Source organism: Phacochoerus africanus, chromosome 9 (assembly GCF_016906955.1).
Source record: "Phacochoerus africanus isolate WHEZ1 chromosome 9, ROS_Pafr_v1, whole genome shotgun sequence".
Lineage (NCBI taxonomy): Eukaryota > Metazoa > Chordata > Mammalia > Artiodactyla > Suidae > Phacochoerus > Phacochoerus africanus.
Window position 1 is genome coordinate 77946710 of NC_062552.1, and position 19962 is coordinate 77966671.

General features: G+C 39.8%; 1 pseudogene and 1 gene segment (V, D, J or C); both read right to left on the reverse strand.

Moving 5' to 3' along the window:
- The window catches only part of LOC125134938 (T cell receptor alpha chain MC.7.G5-like), a 446151-nt pseudogene that overhangs the window by 402745 nt on the left and 23444 nt on the right, over positions 1-19962 (reverse strand).
- On the reverse strand, positions 7142-8601 carry LOC125134943 (T cell receptor alpha variable 27-like). The segment is given in 2 exon segments: positions 7142-7985; positions 8445-8601. Coding segments are annotated over 2 exon segments (546 nt in total).

A 19962-nucleotide genomic window follows, 5' to 3' on the forward strand; every position in this document is an offset into this window, starting at 1 on the left:
AAGGGCAGGGACCGAACCCGCAACCTCATGGTTCCTAGTCGGATTCGTTAACCACTACGCCACGACGGGAACTCCTAAATGTATTTTAAAAAGGAACATGAAGGGGAGTTCTCTTGTGGCACAGAGGGTTAAGGATCTGGTATTGTTGCTGCAGTGGCTTGGGTCACTGCTGTTGTGTGGGTTTGATGCCTGGCGCAGGAACTTCCATATGTTGTGGGTGGGCCCCCCACCCCCACAAAAAGGAACATAGAGTTTCCCCAGGGTTCTGTCTGTACCAACTTAAGCTATAAAATGAGGCAAAAGAGAAAGTATAGGTGAGGCTGCTGCTTTCTTGCTCTTAGAAATGGAAGGATGGAGGATTCTGCTCTACCTTGAGCTGGCTGCTCACTCCTTTTCCAGAAAGACAGAATCAGATATGAAAGGGCAGATCAATCTATAGATTTTGCCTAGTAACATCATCTCCACAGAGATCTCCAGATGAACCATGTGTGTGCCTACACTGTATGGTCAAGTTGTAGCTCTACAGAGGTGCTTTCTACAGAAATCAGGAGATGCAGGGCAATGGAAATGCAATTCTAATTATATGGGACGCCTGCTCCAATGCTGAGGGTTGGGTTAAGTCTTCAGCTATGGTTTTATGTACAGGCTGCAGGTGTCTGGAGAGCACTGTGCCTCCACAGCACAGAAGTAAGTGGCTGAGTCCCCAGGCTGAGCGTCTCTGATGTAGAGGTGACTATACCGTTCCTTGGTACTGACTGTGGATTTTAGTCTTCCTTTTTGCTGTATGCCTGAAGCTATGTAAAACAAGGATGTGATGTGTCCTCCCGGATTTTGCTGGAACCATTGCACGCTGGCCATGGAGACAGAAAAATTGCAGGTCAGAGAGGAGTTTCTCCCCTCTTGGAGCATCAGAATCCCAGGACTCTGCTCTACCTTCATCTGCACCCTTAGCCCTGAGAAAGAGAAAAATAAGCACAGGTGAGGGTCACTGAAAAATAGCTGTGGCTCTTTCCAAGTGTAGGACATTTTCCTCCAGTTTCCATCCCCCTGGTGGAGGACACAGCGCAAGAGACTCATGCTCTATCCCTCCCTCCATCTTCCCTTTCCTCCCTTGGCCCTTTCCGAATTCAGCTGTGCTCTTCCTCCAGGCTCCCTCTGGGATATTCTTAACTCACAGCAAATCTGTATCCACAGGATGCCCAACAAGACTCCTATTTGTGTCTTCATGACTCTTTACTCTTTTGCTACAGGGACACACCTTGATGTCAAGTTTCTTTAAATATTGATATGCATCATATTTTGAACAAGGAATTGATTTTGTTCCTGTGTCTGATTGGTTTTGTTTTGTGAAGTAGATTCACCAGCAAGCCAATCCTACACATTGTCACCCAGCCATGTAGTGGGAGCTCCACCTGCCTGTGACTTAGTCCTTTCACACGCTGTGGGGTGTGTGTGTGTGTGTGTGTGTGTGTGTGTGTGTGTTGGGGGGTTGTGTGGAAGAGGTGTTTTTATGATTTTGAGAATCTTTTTTTCTGGAAATTTTGAATATATGTAGAATAATCTGTATGAAGAATGGGGAGACAGTACCTTGGAGAGGAAAAAAAGAAACAGTTTATATATGCATAAAGAGCCATAGGTAAGAGATACTGACCAAGCTAAAACCTAGACATGATCAGATTGAGAAACTTTTCTGAGTTTTCAATTTATACACACACACACACACATATATATGTAAAATACTAGTATGTATTATTACATACATTTTATATAATACAAATATATATGAATAATACAAATATGCATGTAACCAATCTCCATTTTTCATACTCCATGTATTTTACTTGTTGAATATATTAAAGTCAAATTATGTAATAATAGTCCAAGATATATAGCCACTTGGAAATAAGGAATATGTCATAATAGTAGAAAGAAGAATATTACTTCCTTGATCTTTTTCACTTATATATGTAGAACTGGAAAAAAAATAGTGTGTATGTATATGTAGTCCAGAAAGAATCAAATATGAAAGAGTTTATCAATCTACAGATTTTGCTTAGTAAAATCTAGTGTGTGTGTGTGTGTGTGTGTATACATATGGCGTATGTATCATAACATATATTTTACATAGTATATGTTATTTCATATTACATACAGTATATAATGTATATAATATATGTTATTTCATATTATATATATTAAAATGACTTGGGAAGTGAATGTTAATTGATCCATATGTTAAAATGATAGAAGTTTTTAGGATATATAGATGTATAAAAATATGAAATAACTATATGAAATACCTATCTCTGTTTATCTATTATCTATCAATCTTCTAAAAGTTCCTATTCTATCAATATAACATGTAGACCATTGGTTTACAAGCAGGAGCTATTGCCCCCCCAGAGGACATTTGGCAGTGTCTGAAGACATTTTTAATTGTTACAACTAGGAAAAGAACGGGGTGCTACTGGCATCTTAGTGAGTAGAGGCCAGGGATTCTGCTAAATTCACAGGAAAGCTCCTTCCCACAAAAAATTACCTGGCCCCAAGTGTCAATAGTGCCGCTATGGAGAAACTCACATAGACAATGATTTCCAGTTCAGACAATGCTCTGTCATTTTCTTTTACTTCTTATTTTTCTACCCTCTTCTTCCCATGGATACTTTACCATTTCTCTATTTGCCCCTTTCTTTTCTTTTCTTTCCTTTTTTTCCCTTTTCTTTTCTTTCCTTTCCTTTCTTTTTTTTTCTTTTCATTCCTTGAGTTTTCTGATCTTATATGGGGTATCAGCATGATTTAGAGAATAATAACAATCATGGAGTGGAAAGAATTTCTGGACAAATAAGTAAAAGCTGATACTGGTCTCTGATACTAAGAAATATGGATTCATGGAACTACAAAATTACAGAAATATGAAACAAATTGCCCTCTTTTAATTTCAAGCTTCATTTTGATTCTCGGAAACAAGAAAAGAGAATTGACAGTAAGAAAGCAGGGTCAACATGCTATTTATAATTTTCTGGTCTGCAAATTCTCTTTCTCCCCTTCCTCTGCCCTGGCCAAATTATTAACCCTCTTCCTGTTTTGGAGATTTTCATTCTTCAATTCAGTAATTAATCCTGAAAGCCTAGCCAACTTTTTCTCAAGTTAGAATGCCTCCTTCTGGACTAAACCTAGAGCTGACACCACTTCATGTGCAGAAATACATCCTCCCAAACAAGACTTTTTAAAAAAAATTTTTTATTACTCAAATGAATTTATCACATCGTAGTTGTATAATGATCATAACAATCCAATTTCACAGGATTCCCATCCCACAGCCCAAGCACATCCCCCCACCCCCCAAACTGTTTCCTCCGGAGACCATAAGTTTTTCAATGTCTGTGAATCAGCATCTGTTCTGCAAAGAAGTTCCGTCTGTCCTTTTTTCAGATTCCACATGTCAGTGAAAGCATTTGATGTTGGTGTCTCATGGTATGGCTGACTTCACTTAGCAGGATAATTCCTAGGTCCATCCACGTTGCTAAAAATGCTGGTATTTCGTTCATTTTAATGGCTGAGTAATCCAAACCAGGCTTTTTGAGTGTGGTCTTCAGCATCAACTCTGTGTTTTCAGGAAGGCACAGAGTGCCTCTGGGGCATGGAGAGTACCCAAGTTGCTCTTTAAAAAATTTTTTTTATTGAAGTATAGTTGATTTATAATGTTGTGTCAATTTCTGCTGTCCAGCAACCAAGTCACTCTTAAAATGTACTGCTCTGAATGGCAGTTCTACGTCAGAGGAGTCAAGTTGTGGGCCTTGGAGACCAATGGCCATGAGATATTAGTTGCCTGTCTTCCATTCCAGCAAGAGTGAGTTCCCTGAAAGAGGGAGTTGGGTCCTTTTCATGTGTATATATGACTCTTCACAGAATATATAGCAGCACTTGGATGAAGTTTTGCGTGTGTATAATGAAGCTGTGGTTCCCACTTTCAAGTTTTTAATTTTAGGATCCACTGTGTTAGGCAATTCACAAAACATTGTTAATCCTCACAATAACAGTGTAAAGACTGCCGTTGCTTCCAAAGTGCTTATGAGGAAATTGATGCTCACAGAGTTAGTATAAATGCCGCATAGCCAGTAAGTGGCAGAGCCATAAACATTCCATGCTTTTCTCACAGTGTCATGTAGCTTTTTAAGGAGAGAGATGTGTAAGGACAGTGATTGTGGAAAGACAGGGTCCATCTTCTTGGGAAAATAAAAACAAAATCTGTGGCCAACACGAACACTTCTTCACAAGGAAAAAAAAAAAAAAAAAAGAAAGAAAACAGTTTTGTTATTGAATACATTTTAAAACCAGACTGTAATGTGCTTCACGGGCAATCCGTTCAAGAGACTGCAAAGATGGGAAGAAATTTTACCCCTTTATGTAGTCAAGCAGACGCAACCCATCATACGCATTTCTCAAGATAAACAATAACTAGTTCTCAGGTAAGAGGAGTTGATGGCATAATTTGTCCGAGTTCTTCCTCACTTTTACCTGGTCATTGGGGTAGCCACCTGTGCTTGCTAATTGCCTTGATCTGAAGGAAAAAATCACTCATATCCTTGTGACAGGAGGAAAGTGTGCAACTTAGAGCAAGGCGCCAGCTGAGGTTAGGCTCCTGACCTCCCACAGACCATGTGGGGTGGGGCTCTGTCCTCCTTGACATACCAAAGAGATGGCCCCCAGGTGCTTGGCAAATATTCCTGGATTGGAGTTCCCATTGTGGCTCAATGGTTAACGAATCTGACTAGCATCCATGGGGATGCAGTTTCAATCCCTGCCCTTGCTCAATGGGTTAAGGATCCAGCGTTGCCATGGGCTGTGGTGTAGGTCAGCTGTGGCTCAGATCTTGCATTGCTGTGGCTCTGGCGTAGCCCAGCAGCTATGGCTCTGATTGGACCCCTAGCCTGGGAACCTCCATTTGCTGAGGGTGTGGCCCTAAAAGGCAAGGGGGGAAAATATATATATATTCCTGGATTGTGAAACTGACAAGAGGCTTTAACTTCTTAAGAGATTTACATATATCTCAATGAGATGGAGAAATAACTCATAACTATAAGTTTTCTAAAGTAAATACTCAAAACAGGAGGGAGAGAGATCTTTCTCATTTTATTTTTTCTTATTTTATAACAACTAAAATTAAAATGTATTTTTCTAATTTTTAATTTATATTTGCCCTTACCACCTTCAAAACAAAGCCTTTTCAGTAGGTTACTGGGGTAACATGAGGTTATAAAACAAGAAAAATAACCTTTGGACTTTAAGAATGAGAAAAAGTAAGACTACAGGTATTAACTATTTGTGTGGAAATTGATATCATCTATGACTTATGATGAAAAACTGAATTTTCTCCCATGAGTGTAAGGGATTGATAGAAATTTTAACATGAGGCCCCTAAGTGAAAGATAATTTTTTCTTAATAAAAAATTATAGGAACATCAATACTTTAAGAAGATACACGGAGTTCCTGTTGTGGCGCAGTGGTTAACGAATCCGACTAGGAACAATGGGGTTGCAGGTTCGGTCCCTGCCCTTGCTCAGTGGGTTAAGGATCCGGCGTTGCCGTGAGCTGTGGTGTAGGTTGCAGATGCGGCTTGGATCTGGCATTGCTGTGGCTCTGGAATAGGCCGGTGGCTACAGCTCCGATCAGACCCCTAGCCTGGGAACCTCCATATGCCGTGGGAGCGGCCCAAGAAATAGCAAAAAAAAAAAAAAAAAAAAAAAAGATACACATGATCAATATAAATGCAGGTCCCCTCTGTAAAAACACAGTACTTATTCATTTTGTACTTTCTTTTTGCACCTACACATGGAAACAAAATGACAAAGCCCTTTTATATCAATCCTACTATAGTTAGGATTGCATTTAGGTGCAAGTAACAAAAAACTCAACCACAAAATAGTTTGTTAAAATTTTTCATGTAAAAATAAATCTGGGCAAAGGATTTGACCTGGCATCTAAAGGGTGATCAGGCATGGGACTGGGGAGGGAGGTTATGCCTATGGTTCCCTTTATGGTAAAGTTATCGCTTCCATGTTTCAGGAAGAAAAAAGTTGAAAGAGGGACAGGAAGATGTGGTACCTGTACCAGGAGAGCAAACACATTACAGGGAATCTCTAGCAGGCTTCTGATGATGTCTCATTGGTTAGAACTGTGCAATATATAACCCCTGATTATAAGAAAGGATGTGAAATGTAATTATTTTTCTAAAGCTGGGGATGTAGTTGTCCAAATCCAAATTGAGAGTCCTGTTAAAAAGGAAGCAGAAGAAAGTAGTGATTAGGCAGGCAACTCACAGGGTCTGTCTCCCTGACTACTAAGGTAAGGATTCCGAATACTTGGCAGAGATTAGCTCATTCCTCCTTGAGGAGTCAGTGAAAACTTCACAGGAGGGATAACATGTATTTAGAGGCAGTAATAATATTATTTAGAGGGGTGTTTGTTAAGTATATATGTTGTACCTGAGATTTCATATAATTTAAAAATTTCCCTCTCATTTAATTTGTAGCAACTCAGCAAGGCAGGTATTCTTACTAAATTGTATTTGTCAGGAAGCTTAGAGGAAGATGAATAATTGCCGGAGGATCCAGAGCTAGAAAATTGCAAAGACAGGATTTAAAGACCAAGTTCAAACCTGGGTTCTTAGGACATCCAAATGCATGTGTTGTGTTCTAACATCTTGCTTTAGAGAACAAACAGGAATGCTTCAAATAGAAAAATGGGCTAATGTAGGGCTTGCCAGGTGGAGGAAATGGTTAACTTCTAGCTTCTTCAGCCCTGAAAACTTGAGGCTATTTGTGTCATTCAGTCTAATCCCCAAGAAAACCCTGTGCAAATACAGGCTGTTGTAGTTAATGTTTAAGCGGTTTCAGAACCACCTCCTGGCAATGTTGCTTTTGTGTGTGTGTGTGTGTGTGTGTGTGTGTGTGTGGTTTTTCTTTTTAGGGCCGCATTTGCGGCTTATGGAGGTTCACATGCTAGGGGTCCATGTGAGAGCAACGTGGGATCTGAGCTGTGTCTGCAAACTACACCACGGCTCACAGCAATGCCGGATCCCTAACCCACTGAGCAAGGCCAGGGATCGAACAAGAGCCCTCATGGGTTCTAGTCGGGTTTGTTAACTGCTGAGCCATGATGTGAATGCCTGATGATGTTGCTTTGGAATCACAGCTGGATGTCACTGGAATACACCTTGGGCATCTTTCTATCAAAAACAGTAGGAACTTTCTTCAAATTATTTTCTACTAGACTTCTGCCCTTTACTCCAGTTTAATAGACTGGAGGTATTGCACTTTCATCAACCCAAGGGTACTACAATAAAGCTGTGAAATCATTCATTTCTACCCCCTTGTACTAACCATTCCTGGCTGTGGCCTTTGGGATGCACTCTGGGATCCTCCGTATTGATTCTTTTCTTTCCCCACTGCCTATCTTGGGGGAGCTGTGAACCCATATTTTCACTAGTTCAAATAGTGAACTACATTTACAGAAGTCTGCCTTATAACAGATAAATCCTGCCCTCCAGTGTAGGCGGAGAATGTTCTGGAAAGGCAGCAGAAGTGATTCTTCCGCATGCCAAGAGATTTGCGAGGTGGAGCTGTAGCAATGAAGCAGTTGTGTGACTGGGGACCTGCAGCAGGGTTTGGGTGCAGGCAGCAGGTGTGCCAAGGGCACTGTGCCCCTGCGCAGAGGTAGGTGCCCGCATCCCCAGGCTGGGCTGCAGTGATGAGCAGGAAGCTGTCCTTTCTTTCCTCACCAAATTGACCCTTCAGTCTCTTCTGCTCCTTCGTATCTCCAGCCTTAGTTAACATCATCAAGAAGACAGGCCCTTCCCCAGGCTGCTGCCTATACCATTGAAAGTTGGTGAAGATGCTTGAGGAGTTGCAGTACATGGTGGAATTCTCCCCCTCCTGGATGCTTAGAAATGGAGGATGCTGCTCCAGCTGCTGGGTGCTCTCCCCTGTCAGGAACAAAGCAGAAAGCACTTAGAACTCTTTCTCAATCTGAAATGATTTTTTTCTCCCTTCTCCCTATCTTGCTCTCTCCCTTTCTTCTTTCCTCCCTTAATACTTCCTCTTGCTTTTATTTTTTCTTTCTAGGGTCATGCCTACAGCATATGGAAGTTCTCAGGTCAGGGGTCAAATCAGAGCTGCAGCTGCCAGTCTACACCATGGTCACAGCAACTCAGGATCCGAGCCGCGTCTGCGACCTACCCCACAGCTCATGGCAACACTGGATCCATGAGCCACTGAGCAAGGCCAGGGATAGAACCCACACCCCTAGTAGAGTTCGTTGCCACTGAGCCACAACTGGGACTCCCCTTCCTTTTGCTCCTTACCGTAAAATAAACTGCTCTCAAAAATTTTCCATCTACAGACAATTTTTTCTATTCAAGTAATCAAGAACTTCTCAAACTTACATGCCAGTTGAATCCAAAGGACCCACGCCGAGAATTTTAGAAGCATCTTTTCTTCTTATCATATGGTGACCACAGTCACTCGCTTTAGTTGCCCTCGAAAGATTCCCTCCTGAAAGAGGCTTTTTGGGGCTAGAGTAACACTTGCCGCCCACTTTAATCACAGTGAAAAGGCTGTCCCTGTGTGGCAGCCAGTTGAATCATTCACCCTCTACCCTCCCCTCCCTCCAACCTCAAACTCTGCTTTGATTTTGGGAAGGATTTTGCCTTTTGAAATACTACCCTCCTGTGGAGAGACAGAAAAGTGACATTTTCAATGACGCTTCTGTTTCGTCCAATTTCATTTGGGATGCACCAGCATCAACATTTAAGAGAATCTGGTGACCTTATCAGAAATGGAAAATATGACCTTTAAAAATTTATCATTTTCAGCTAGAATAACGGAAGATAAAAAACATCATCTTTTCATTTCTGGTATCCTAACAAGCTTGCTTAAAAGGCTTGTCAAAAACTGTATTTGTAGGTAGGTGTGTGTGTTGTGTTGTGTTTGAAACTATATTTTCTGGATCATATGAAATGGTAAGTATCCTATCATAAACCTGTTTTTATAGGAGTTCCCATCATGGCTCAGCAGAAACAAATCTTACTAGCATCCCTGAAGACACAGGTTCAATACCTGGCCTAGCTCAGCGGGTTAAGGATCCAGTGTTGCCATGAGCTGTGGTATAGGTTGCAAATTAAGCTCGGATGCTGTGTTGCTGTGGCTGTGGTGTAGGCCAGCGGCTACAGCTCCAATTGGACCCCTAGCCTGGCAACCTCCATATGCCGGGGAAGCAGCCATAAAAAGACAGAAAACCCCCAAACCACATATTTTTTATAAAATTAAAGATTAATCGCCTCATTGTATGTTATTTAGTTTACAATGACTTTCTGATATCCTATGGTATTACTCTGCCACTGGGTCTCTGATTCATGACTATCAAAGTCCACAACATACTGTATTATTTTCACAGAGATAAGAGAAATTTATATCATTTAGTAGAATCTGTGACGAATGGCAGAGATAAAGAGAATTTTGTGTTGGTGTGAACTGAAGTTTCACAGGAAGAGCTTAAGGAAAACTTGGGGACCTATTTCATCAATAATGACAGGGAAAAGAAGTAAAGAAAGGAAGGAAAAGAGAGATGGCAGAGGGAAGAAAAGAAGAAAGGAAAATAAGGGGAGAATTAATGATTACATGAATAAATGAGGATTCTGGGATATGTCCCTGTTTTCATTGAGATCCATATGACGTTCATGGCCTCTTTCTTTTATTTTAATGGATGATCTAACCCATGCACCCCATATTTATTATATTCCTAGCATTTCCAGTAAATTTCAAATTATGAATATTTATTGATTCAATAAATATTTATTGAGCACTAGCTATTTGTCAGGCACCGTGCTAGATACTGAAGATATTTCAGGAAATTGCAGGGACAGAAAATATGTTTCAGATCTTTGTGTCTTCAAATATAGGGCTGTGGATGATGACCTTATGATGAAAGAGAAGTGAGTTCACAAGTTGTCACGAAGAGGACATAAGTGACAAAGTGACCAGAGGGATCCAGAAGGAGATACACTGATCTTTGGAAACTGCCACAGCACCTCCCACTGTGCTTTCCAAGATGTGAGGACAAATCTCTCTTCTCTCATTTTTCACTCATGGAACCAAAGCAGTTTATAAAGTATAACAACCACAGCAATTTACATTTACATACACATCCTATATAACAGGACAAATTTATCAGTCTTTGCAAAGATCCAAGAACATGATGTGAATGAAAGGACTGGACATCGCTCTCCTATTTTCTCTGCCTTATGCTCTAATTTCTTCTATATCCTCGCTTCTTGGGAAAATGTAATTCTAGTACATAGCTAAGGATGCTTCAGAATCTCTCTACCATCAGCAGTACGTGTTTCTATCACAATGTGAATATTTAGGGGGCTATCAGGTATCTTTTCGGATTAGGGATCATTGCTTTTCTCAAGTCATAATGCATGATTTTTACTCTAATGTTTTACTCTAACATCTTAACATTTTTCTCTAAAATGTGTATCACTTTCTTCAGTGGGTTCTATGATCCATTCCACTGACTTTCCATTTGATTCATTATTTGGGTTTTTTTTTTCTTTTCTTTCTTTCTTTCTTTTTTTCTTTTTTAGGGCCGCACCGGCTGCATATGGAGATTCCCAGGCTAGGGGTCTAATCAGAGCCATAGCTGCTGGCCTACACCACAGCCACAGCAACGCCAGATCTGAGCCGTGTCTGAGACCTACACCACAGCTCACAGCAACACTGGATCCTTAACCCACTGAGTGAGGCCAGGGATCGAACCCGCAACCTAGGCAGATTCATCACCACTGAGCCACAATGGGGACTTCCATTATTTGGGATTTTCTTCTTATTCTTGCTTCAAGTAAGGCAAGATTGAACAACATATGCTCAGATTTTGTAGTTTAATAATCTCAGATTTAAAAATAAATAAAAAGTTGCTGCTGACACTTATTAGGACTGTGACTATTGGCAAGTTTTTAAATGTTTTTGAGGCTTAGTTTTCTAATATTTAGCATAGGTTTCAGAATAACTCTTCAGCAAAGTGTAAAGAAGACTAAAAGATATAATATATTTAATGTATTTAGGGCTTTCCTTTACATTTGTATTAAAAAAGAATAAATTCTTTTTTATATACATAATGATTTTTATTTCTTCCATTATAGCTGGTTTACAGTGTTCTGTCAATTTTCTACTGTACAGCATGGTGACCCAATTACACATACATGTATAGATTTTTTTTCTCACATTATCATGCTCCATTGTAAGTGACTAGATATATTTCCCAGTGCTGTACAGCAGGATCTCATTGCTAATCCATTCTAAAGGCAATAGTCTGCATCTGTTAACCCCAAGCTCCCAATCCATCCCACTCCCTCCCTCTTGGCAACCACAAGTCTATTCTCTAAGTCCACGATTTTCTTTTCCTGTGGAAAGATTCATTTGTGCCATGTATTAGATTCCAGATATGTGATATCATATGGTATTTGTCTTTCTCTTTATAACTTACTTCACTCAGTATGACAGTCTCTAGTTCCATCCAAGTTGCTGCAAATGGCATTATTTTGTTCTGTTTTATGGCTGAGTAGTATTCCATTGTGTATATATACCACATCTTCCTAATCCAGTCATCTGTCAATGGACATTTGTGTTGTTTCCATGTCTTGGCTATTGTGAACAGTGCTGCAATGAACACGCAGGTGCATGTTCATTTTCAAGGAAAGTTTTGTTTGGATATATGCCCAAGAGTGGGATTTCTGGGTCATATGGTAGTTCTATGTATGGTTTTCTAAGGTACCTCCATACTGTTCTCCATAGTGATTGCACCAGCTTACATTCCCACCAACAGTGCAGGAGGGTGCAAAAAAGGAATAAATTCTTGATAGACTTTACAATGTAAGAATTAAAGAGAACCACATTAAAATATAAACAAAATAAAAGATGGTACAATTAGAATAAAATATGCAAACAAATATAAAAGCAAAATATCTAAAAATATAGAAATAATTTCTGCAAATAAAAATAAAAAGAATCATTTAGAAAAATCATCAAAAGTTAGAAATAAAGAGTTCCTGTTGTGGCTCAGCAGGTTAAGAACCCAATGTAGTACCATGAGGATGCAGGTTTGATCCCTGTCCTTGCTCAGTGGGTTAAGGATCTGGCATTGATGCGAGCTATGGCACGGGTGGCAGATGTGGCTCAGATCTGGTATTGCTGTGACTCTAGTGTAGACCTTAGCTGCAGCTCCGACTAGACCCCTAGCCTGGAAATTTCCATATGCTGCAGTTATGGCTATTAAAAAAACATAAGTATAAGCATGTGACCAAGTTGAATGACAGAGTACCAATATATGAATAAAAACTTGCTTAAAAGAGCTATGATTGGGAAATGCGTACAAATAGAGTATATTTGGATTGTTAAAAATACTATTAATTCTGAATTTATCTAGGATGTGAAATGTACCCTTTCACTCACTGTTGATTGGGATATGATTGTTTACACCATATGCAGGGCAAATTGACACTTTCTCCAAAAATTTTAAATGTGCCTTTCCTTTTTCATAACAATTCCAATTTCATAAATCTCATTAAAATAGACTCCAACATACAAAAAATAATGTATGTACAAAGATGTATAAGACAATCTTCTGACAGTAAAGAAACAGAAACACATCTGCATCTATTTGAAAGAAATTAATTAAATTACGGAATGTCTCAAAGTAGTAAATAGGCATCAAAAGGAATAAAGTGAAGCTTTGTACATTTTTCTGCTGCAGAAAGATCTCCAGGACACTTTATGAGACAAAAATCAAAAGACAAGTTGCAAAAAAATCAAGTAACTCCAATCGCACAGAAAATTGTGTGTATATGTGCATGTATATGAATGAGCATGTAATTGCATGAAATTTCATACAAAGATATATATAATTGGGAGAACCAGGCTGGCATTATACTATTAGAACTGATTTCCTCTGAGGATGGTGGGAGATAGTGTGGAATGAAGGAGATAGAGCCATGGGCTTTCACTTTTGCTCTGTCTGAGTCATTAATGATGAGATAGATCTTTATGTTGCTTAGGAAACATCAAAAAGGATGACAATTCTTTATAGAGGCAGAACTCCTAGATATATAAAAAAATCATGTTCACTTAATTTTTGTTTCTTTCCAAAAAAAATTCTTCATCACAAATATGCATATTCCAGACTAGCAACAGAAACATTTCAAATTTTTCTTAGAGGAAATGGAATTCATTTCTGGTAAATGGAACAATTATTTTTAAAAAGGGGCATTTCAGGAGTTCCCATCATGGCGCAATGGTTAGCAAATCCAATTAGGAACCACGAGGTTGCGGGTTTGATTCCTGGCCTCGCTCAGTGGGTTAAGGATCTGGCGTTGCCCTTAGCTGTGGTGTCGTTTGCAGACGTGGCTCGGATCCCATGTTTCTGTGGCTCTGGAGTAGGCTGGTGGCTACAGCTCTGATTAGACCCCTAGCCTGGGAAACTCCATATGCCGTGGGAGCGGCCCAAGAAATGGTAAAAAGACAAAAAAAGGTGGGGGGGGGAGCATTTCAGAGTCTGGAGTTACCCTGGTACAAATGAAAGAAGCGTGTGGGACAAATTAGATTACTTGTATTTTTCTCAATGTTTATGTTGAGACAAACACACTAAAACCAGTATTTTATTGACATGAGGGGAGCCATGATAAATTACTACCTCTTCACTTTATTGTTATGTTAAAATTGTGATTCTTAGACTCCTCATAATTCTCAGCCACGTCAGGCAGCAAAGTTCCTTGTCCTCTCTCCCTTCATGCTGCCTTTCTTCCTTTCTTTATCCACAGTGTCTCTCTTTTCTTTTTTGTCCTCGCTAATTTTTGCTCTTTGACTCTCCTTCTGGATGGCTCTAGATTTGCTCTTGGTGACTGCTTTCCATCCCCCCACCCCAACTCTCCTCCTTGTCACCGGAGATATACTGCACAGGTGCAGACCCATTTGTCTCATTGTGGGTCTCAGGGCGCAGGAGTACACAGCCATGTCTCTCAGGGTAAGCTTGGGTAGGATCAAGGTGCTGGACTTTCTGTTTGAAGCTATGGTCAGAGAGCCCATGCTGTTGGTCACCGTGTTTTGTAAGCCATGAATGATATACTGTGGACTCTGATTGGGATTTTGCCGATACCAAAGTATATAGTCACTTCCACTGACGGTAGAGTGGTTACAAGGCAGCTTTACATCTTCTCCTTCAGCACAGTCCATGGAGCTAAGTTGAGTGGTCTTAGCATCAACACAGTTCCTAAGGGGTCAATAAAATGCAATTAGCTCCTGATCACAAATCAGTGTGATTCTATTGATCAAGGACATAACCCCCCCCTTAACTCTCTGCCTATAGCCCCTACTTGTGTTTTTATTTATGTCCTGCAAAAATGTCATTGCTGTTCATTATAGCAGCCAAAGATACATGGCAAGGATTAGAGACTCCAGAGGCTCTACTCCATGGGTCCTTGACTCAATACACCCAGAGATTTCTTTGAACATGGATACTGCTAAGAGCTCCTCTGGGATCATGGATGATTTAACCTGTATGTAGAAGTTTGTGCTCCCTATAAAATCCATAGATGAGTTCTTAATTCCATCTGTACAAATGTTGAATAAAGTGCAGGGAGAGAAATAGAGAACAAATGACCCTTCATGGTACCTTCATCTCAAAGTGGCAACAACACTCACCCAAGGTCAGAAACACAGTTACTCCAGTCACCAGCCTCATACTTCAAGGATGAACCAGGATCATGGGCTCAGAGCTCAGTCTTTGTGTTTCATCTTAGGCTTATAGGGGTTCCAGAGAATAGAAGCAACAGCTGCTACTAAGGACTTAGAACCAACACAGCTACCACTGTGTTGTTGCCAGGACCTTCTTAGCCAATGACAGTGCAGTTCCTTTCTGGGTCCTCCTTCCCTATTTTAGTCACGTCCCCCAAAGAAGATGAGACATTCCCATCTCACAGGGTGCCCACTGCCATAATTTGTGAAGTTTAAACTCAGAATCTGGATAAGGAATTCCAGTCACAATGATACGTCTGTCCAGAACTATTGTTCCATCATTTGTTCCTTGAAGAAACTGGCTGATGATTTATGAAGATTTTGGAAAGTGCTGAGTATTTCTGGAAAACTTCGCTGAGCTCTGTGTTGTAAGAAGAGGAAAATTCCCGTCCGTGTTCCAGAAAATGTATGTGAGATTCCAAAATAAGCAATAAAGTCTTCAGGGGGTACAGGAAAAATCAATAGCATTGGGACTAAAAGCTACATGTCCTGAGCTCAGGGTTCATGTAAAGGTCCTTGGACTCACGCATCTACGACCACCTAGCTGGACATTTCTTAACGCACCTGTTCTTGATATAGTAACTGATGACATGGACAGTGTTCACCTCATCTTCCTTCAACAGTGGTCCTTAATCCTCATGTCTCTATGCCCACACTTGTAGGTGCTGTGCACCAAGGATGCTGAGGCAGAGAGAAAACAGAAGGGAAAGCAAAGCAGGTGAGATGAGGGGTGGTGGGTGGGTGTTATAGAAAAAGTTAGGGGAGGGAAGTAAAAAAGAGTGTCAGGAATAGAGAAGGTAAGGGATAATCAGGGGAGGGAAAGAGAGAAAGCAATGTTTAGGGAGGTACCTGGAGAGGGCCAGACTACTGGGCTAAAGGCCTCTGAATCCTTGACCGCACACCCTCAACAAGGGATTATAAAGTACAAGTTTTCTAAAGAGGAAGAAAGTATGTCATTTTTTTCCTTTTCAGTGGACTGTCAATGGAAAACATAAGCTTCCCTTCCTGGAGAAAAGAAGGCTCTTTCCAGTTGAAGGAGCTCCCTCTTGTGACTGAATAAATGAACTGCAGAGCTAAACCCAGGTCAAAAGTCAGTCAGCAATCTTTTGAAAGACCTCTCAGATGAATATCTTGGTTGTAATAACTTTTTACTTATGTGCGTTTTCTTGATCCTATAACACTTCACAGAAGGTTTTAATTATTTTTGATTGCTTTATTTCAGTCAAATGATTCTCAGTTGTTGGTTTCTCTTTAATTTTTGTTTTCTCACTAACCTTCCCATATTTAAAGTTTACTTCAAAAGCCCATGTTCAAAAGTCAATGTTTAAAAGAGAAGTTGGGATTTCCTGTTGTGGTGCATTGGAAACAGAATCCTACTAGTAACCATCAGGTTGCGGGTTCAATTCCTGGCCTCGCGCAGTGGTTACAGATCTGGGGTTGCCGTGAGCTGCAGTGTAGTTTGCAAATGAGGCTGGGATGCTGTGTTGCTGTGGCTGTGGTGTAGGCCTTTGGCTACAGCTCTGATTCAACCCCTAGCCTGGGAACCTCCAAATGACACAGGTGTGGTCCTAAAAAGGGGGAAAAAAAAAAAAGAGAAGCTGATCCAGACTATGCTTACATTTATCTGTTTCATTTATTAATAATTAAGTCATTGTTCATGAATTTATCAACAGAAGATATGCTGAGTAACTCTTTAAATTGTTCTAGATACACTCTTACAATTATATCAAAAACTTGTTAAACAAAAGACTCCAACAGGATAAATACAGGGTTATATTTCAGGGCAAAATTCAGCAATAGACAATAAACATCCTAAGCTCAGGATGGGGAAAATAATACTCTGAGTATATGTGTGAAAATGCCATAGTAATCTTCTTTCTTTCATGTAACAAATATTCATTGGGAGCCTATTTGTTCTTTGGCAAATCTCTCTCTCTCTCACATACACACACACACACACACAAATGCACAAACCAACAAGCACTGCTGCTGAAAATATAAGAAAAAATAAACACTGAAAGTTGTAGAAATACAGTATTATATTAGAAAAGGCAGAAGAGGTAGTTCCCGTAGTGGCTCAGTGGTTAACAAACCCTAGTAGCATCCATGAGGATGCAGGTTCGATCCCTGGCCTCCTTCAATGGGTTAAGGATCTGGCATTGTCCTGAGCTGTGGTGTAGGTTGCAGATGCAGCTCAGATCCCGTGTTGCTGTGGCTCTGGCATAGGCCATTTGGCCCCTAGCCTGGGAACCTCCATATACCGCTGCTGGGGAAGCTCTAAAAAAAAAGACAAAAAGAAAAATAAAAAAAGAAAAGAAAAGAAAAGGCAGAAGAAAAGTAAGAAGTAACAACTTTAACGAACAACTTTTGTGTTTGTTGGTTTGCCTTTATTTTTAGAAGACAATAGAGGCCATTACAATGTGTCATTCTAAATTATACTGAAACAAAAAACACTGTTTGACCCTGGAAAATCTTAAAATATGCTTGTCCAGTGTATTGGCTCTTTTCAGAGTCTTGACTTTAGGAGACCCTATTATCTCTAGGACCATCTGAAGTGAGGGTATCTTCCTTTATTTGGTGAAAACCAAAATAATGTATATAACTTACTTTTATAACAGTGAGAGAATCTGATAAAAGCCCAACACCATTGCATGATGAATACTTTCAAAAATCCAGAAATAGAAGAGAAATTCTTGGATCTTGTACAGGGTACCCATGAAAATATCCAAATTCAGTGTTGTTCCCTCTAAGGTCATGAGTAAGGCAGCTACACTATCACTACTTCTACTCACTGTTGTACTGGGAGTTCTGGTATCAAGTCAGGAAAAGGAAATAAAATGTATTAAGTTTGAAAAAGGAGAAGTAAACCACTTTTACTTAAAAGTGATATATATGTGTATGGAGAAAATACAAAGGAATCTATGAACAAACTACAAGAGCTAGAGCTAAGAGGTGAATTCACAAAGTCACTGAACACAAAAACCAATTTTATTTCTAGATCCTAGTCAAGCGCATTGGAAAATGAAATTAAAATGCTATTTACAAAAAACCTAGGAGTTAATTTAGTACAAAGTATGCAAGACATCTAGAATAAAAATTCTAACATTAATAAAAGAGGTTATAGGGAATCGACATAGATGAAGAGGACAGCATATGAATCAGAAGACTGCATGTGTTATGATGTCAGTTGTACCCAGTGGGTTTGTACATTCATCACAATCCCAATCAAATTATTAGCAGCCTTTTGTAGTAGAAGTTGAGAATCTGTTTCCATACCTCTTTGGAGGTGCAAAGATTTAGAAAAAAACCATGAAAAAAAGAAAGTTAACTTGAATTTCCAGCTTTGAGAACCTATATGAAGCCTCAGTAATTGAGACTGAGTAGTCTATTGGTGTGAGGAAAAAATAATCAATCAATAGAATCAAATCCAAAAACAGACCCATACACATATGGTGTCAATTGATTTTTCTCCAAAGGTGCCTATGCAATTCCTTGGGGAAAAAGATGGTTTTTCTAGGATAGGAATTAGAGCAATTGGTTATGTGTATTTTTTTAAGTACCTTGATCTCTCTCTCCTTCATACCATGCCAAAAAATTAATTCAAGACGGATAAGAGACCTAAATGTGACAGGTAAAACTATAAAGCTTTTTAAGAGGATACATAAGGAGTTCCCTTCGTGGCACAGCAGAAACGAATCTGACTAGGAACCATGATGTTGCTGGTTTGATCCCTGGCTTTGCTCAATGGGTTAAGGATCTGGCATTGCCATGAGCTGTGGTGTAGTTCAAAGACTCAGCTCGGATCCTGCGTTGCTGTGGCTGTGGCGTAGGCTGGCAGCTGTAGCTCTGATTGGACCCCTAGCCTGGGAATCTCCATATGCTGCTGGTGCGTCCCTAAAAAGCAAATAAGTGAATAAAAATTTTAAAAAGAGGAAACATAAGAGAGTTTATGACCTTGGGAGTGGGCATGGATTTCTTCAAAAGTATACCAAAAATAATTGCCATTAAAGAAAAAGTAATAAATTGCACTTTTACAAAATACATCTAATTACTGAGAGGGTAGAAGAAAAGTACTGACTGGGATCAAATATTTTTGCTGCGTATTTCTGACAAACAGCCTGAATACAAAGTACATAAACATTCCTATACAAGTTATCTACAACCTAAGAAACATGTGCAAATGATGGGAAGTGACACTTCTCAAAAGAAATTATCTAACTGGCCTATAAGCTTAGGGAAATGTGTTCACATCATTACTCATCAACAGAATGTAGTAAACCCATAGTGTGATACCACTGTACACACACTAGAATGGGTGAAATTTCAAAAAGAAAGACAAAAACTAGAGTATAGTTGAACAAAACAAAACCCCCCACTAAAAACAAAAACACATTTCACAGATTAAAAAAAAAAGACAAGGAGTTCTCGTTGTCGTTCAGCAGAAACAAATCCGACTGGGAACCATGAGGTTGCAGGTTCGATCCCTGGCCTCGCTCAGTGGGTTAAGGATCCAGCGTTGCTGTGAGCTGTGGTGTAGGTCACAGATGGGTCTCGGTTCTGGCATTGCTGTGGTTGTGGCATAGGCCGGCAGCTGTAGATTGTACCCCTAGCCTGGGAACCTCCATATGCTGCGGGTGCAGCCCTGAAAAGACAAAAGACAAGGAAAAAAAAAAAAAGCAGCAAGGATGGAGTTGTCAAAATTTTTATTTCAGCCATTCTGGTAGGTAAGTAGTGATATCTATCTCATTGTGGTTTTAATTTGCATTTCTCTAATGATTAATGATGTTATATTTCTATGTGTTTATTTAACATCTATACATCTTCTTTAGCAAAATATCTCTTTGCCCCTGGTCTAAGAGGAAAGCTTGTTTTATTTACTGCTTAGTTTTGAGAGTTCTTTACATATTCTAGATATCAGTCTTCATGGGACATGTCGTTTGCAAATACTTTTTTACAGTGGGTAACTTGGCTTTTCATCCTCTTAAGAAAGTCTTCTGTGGGGCAAAAAATAACAATTTTGAAGTCTAATTTATCATAAAAACATAAACTTCTGTGGATTGTGTTCTTGGTTTCAAGTCTAAGAACATTTGGCCTAGACTTATATATCAAAAACTT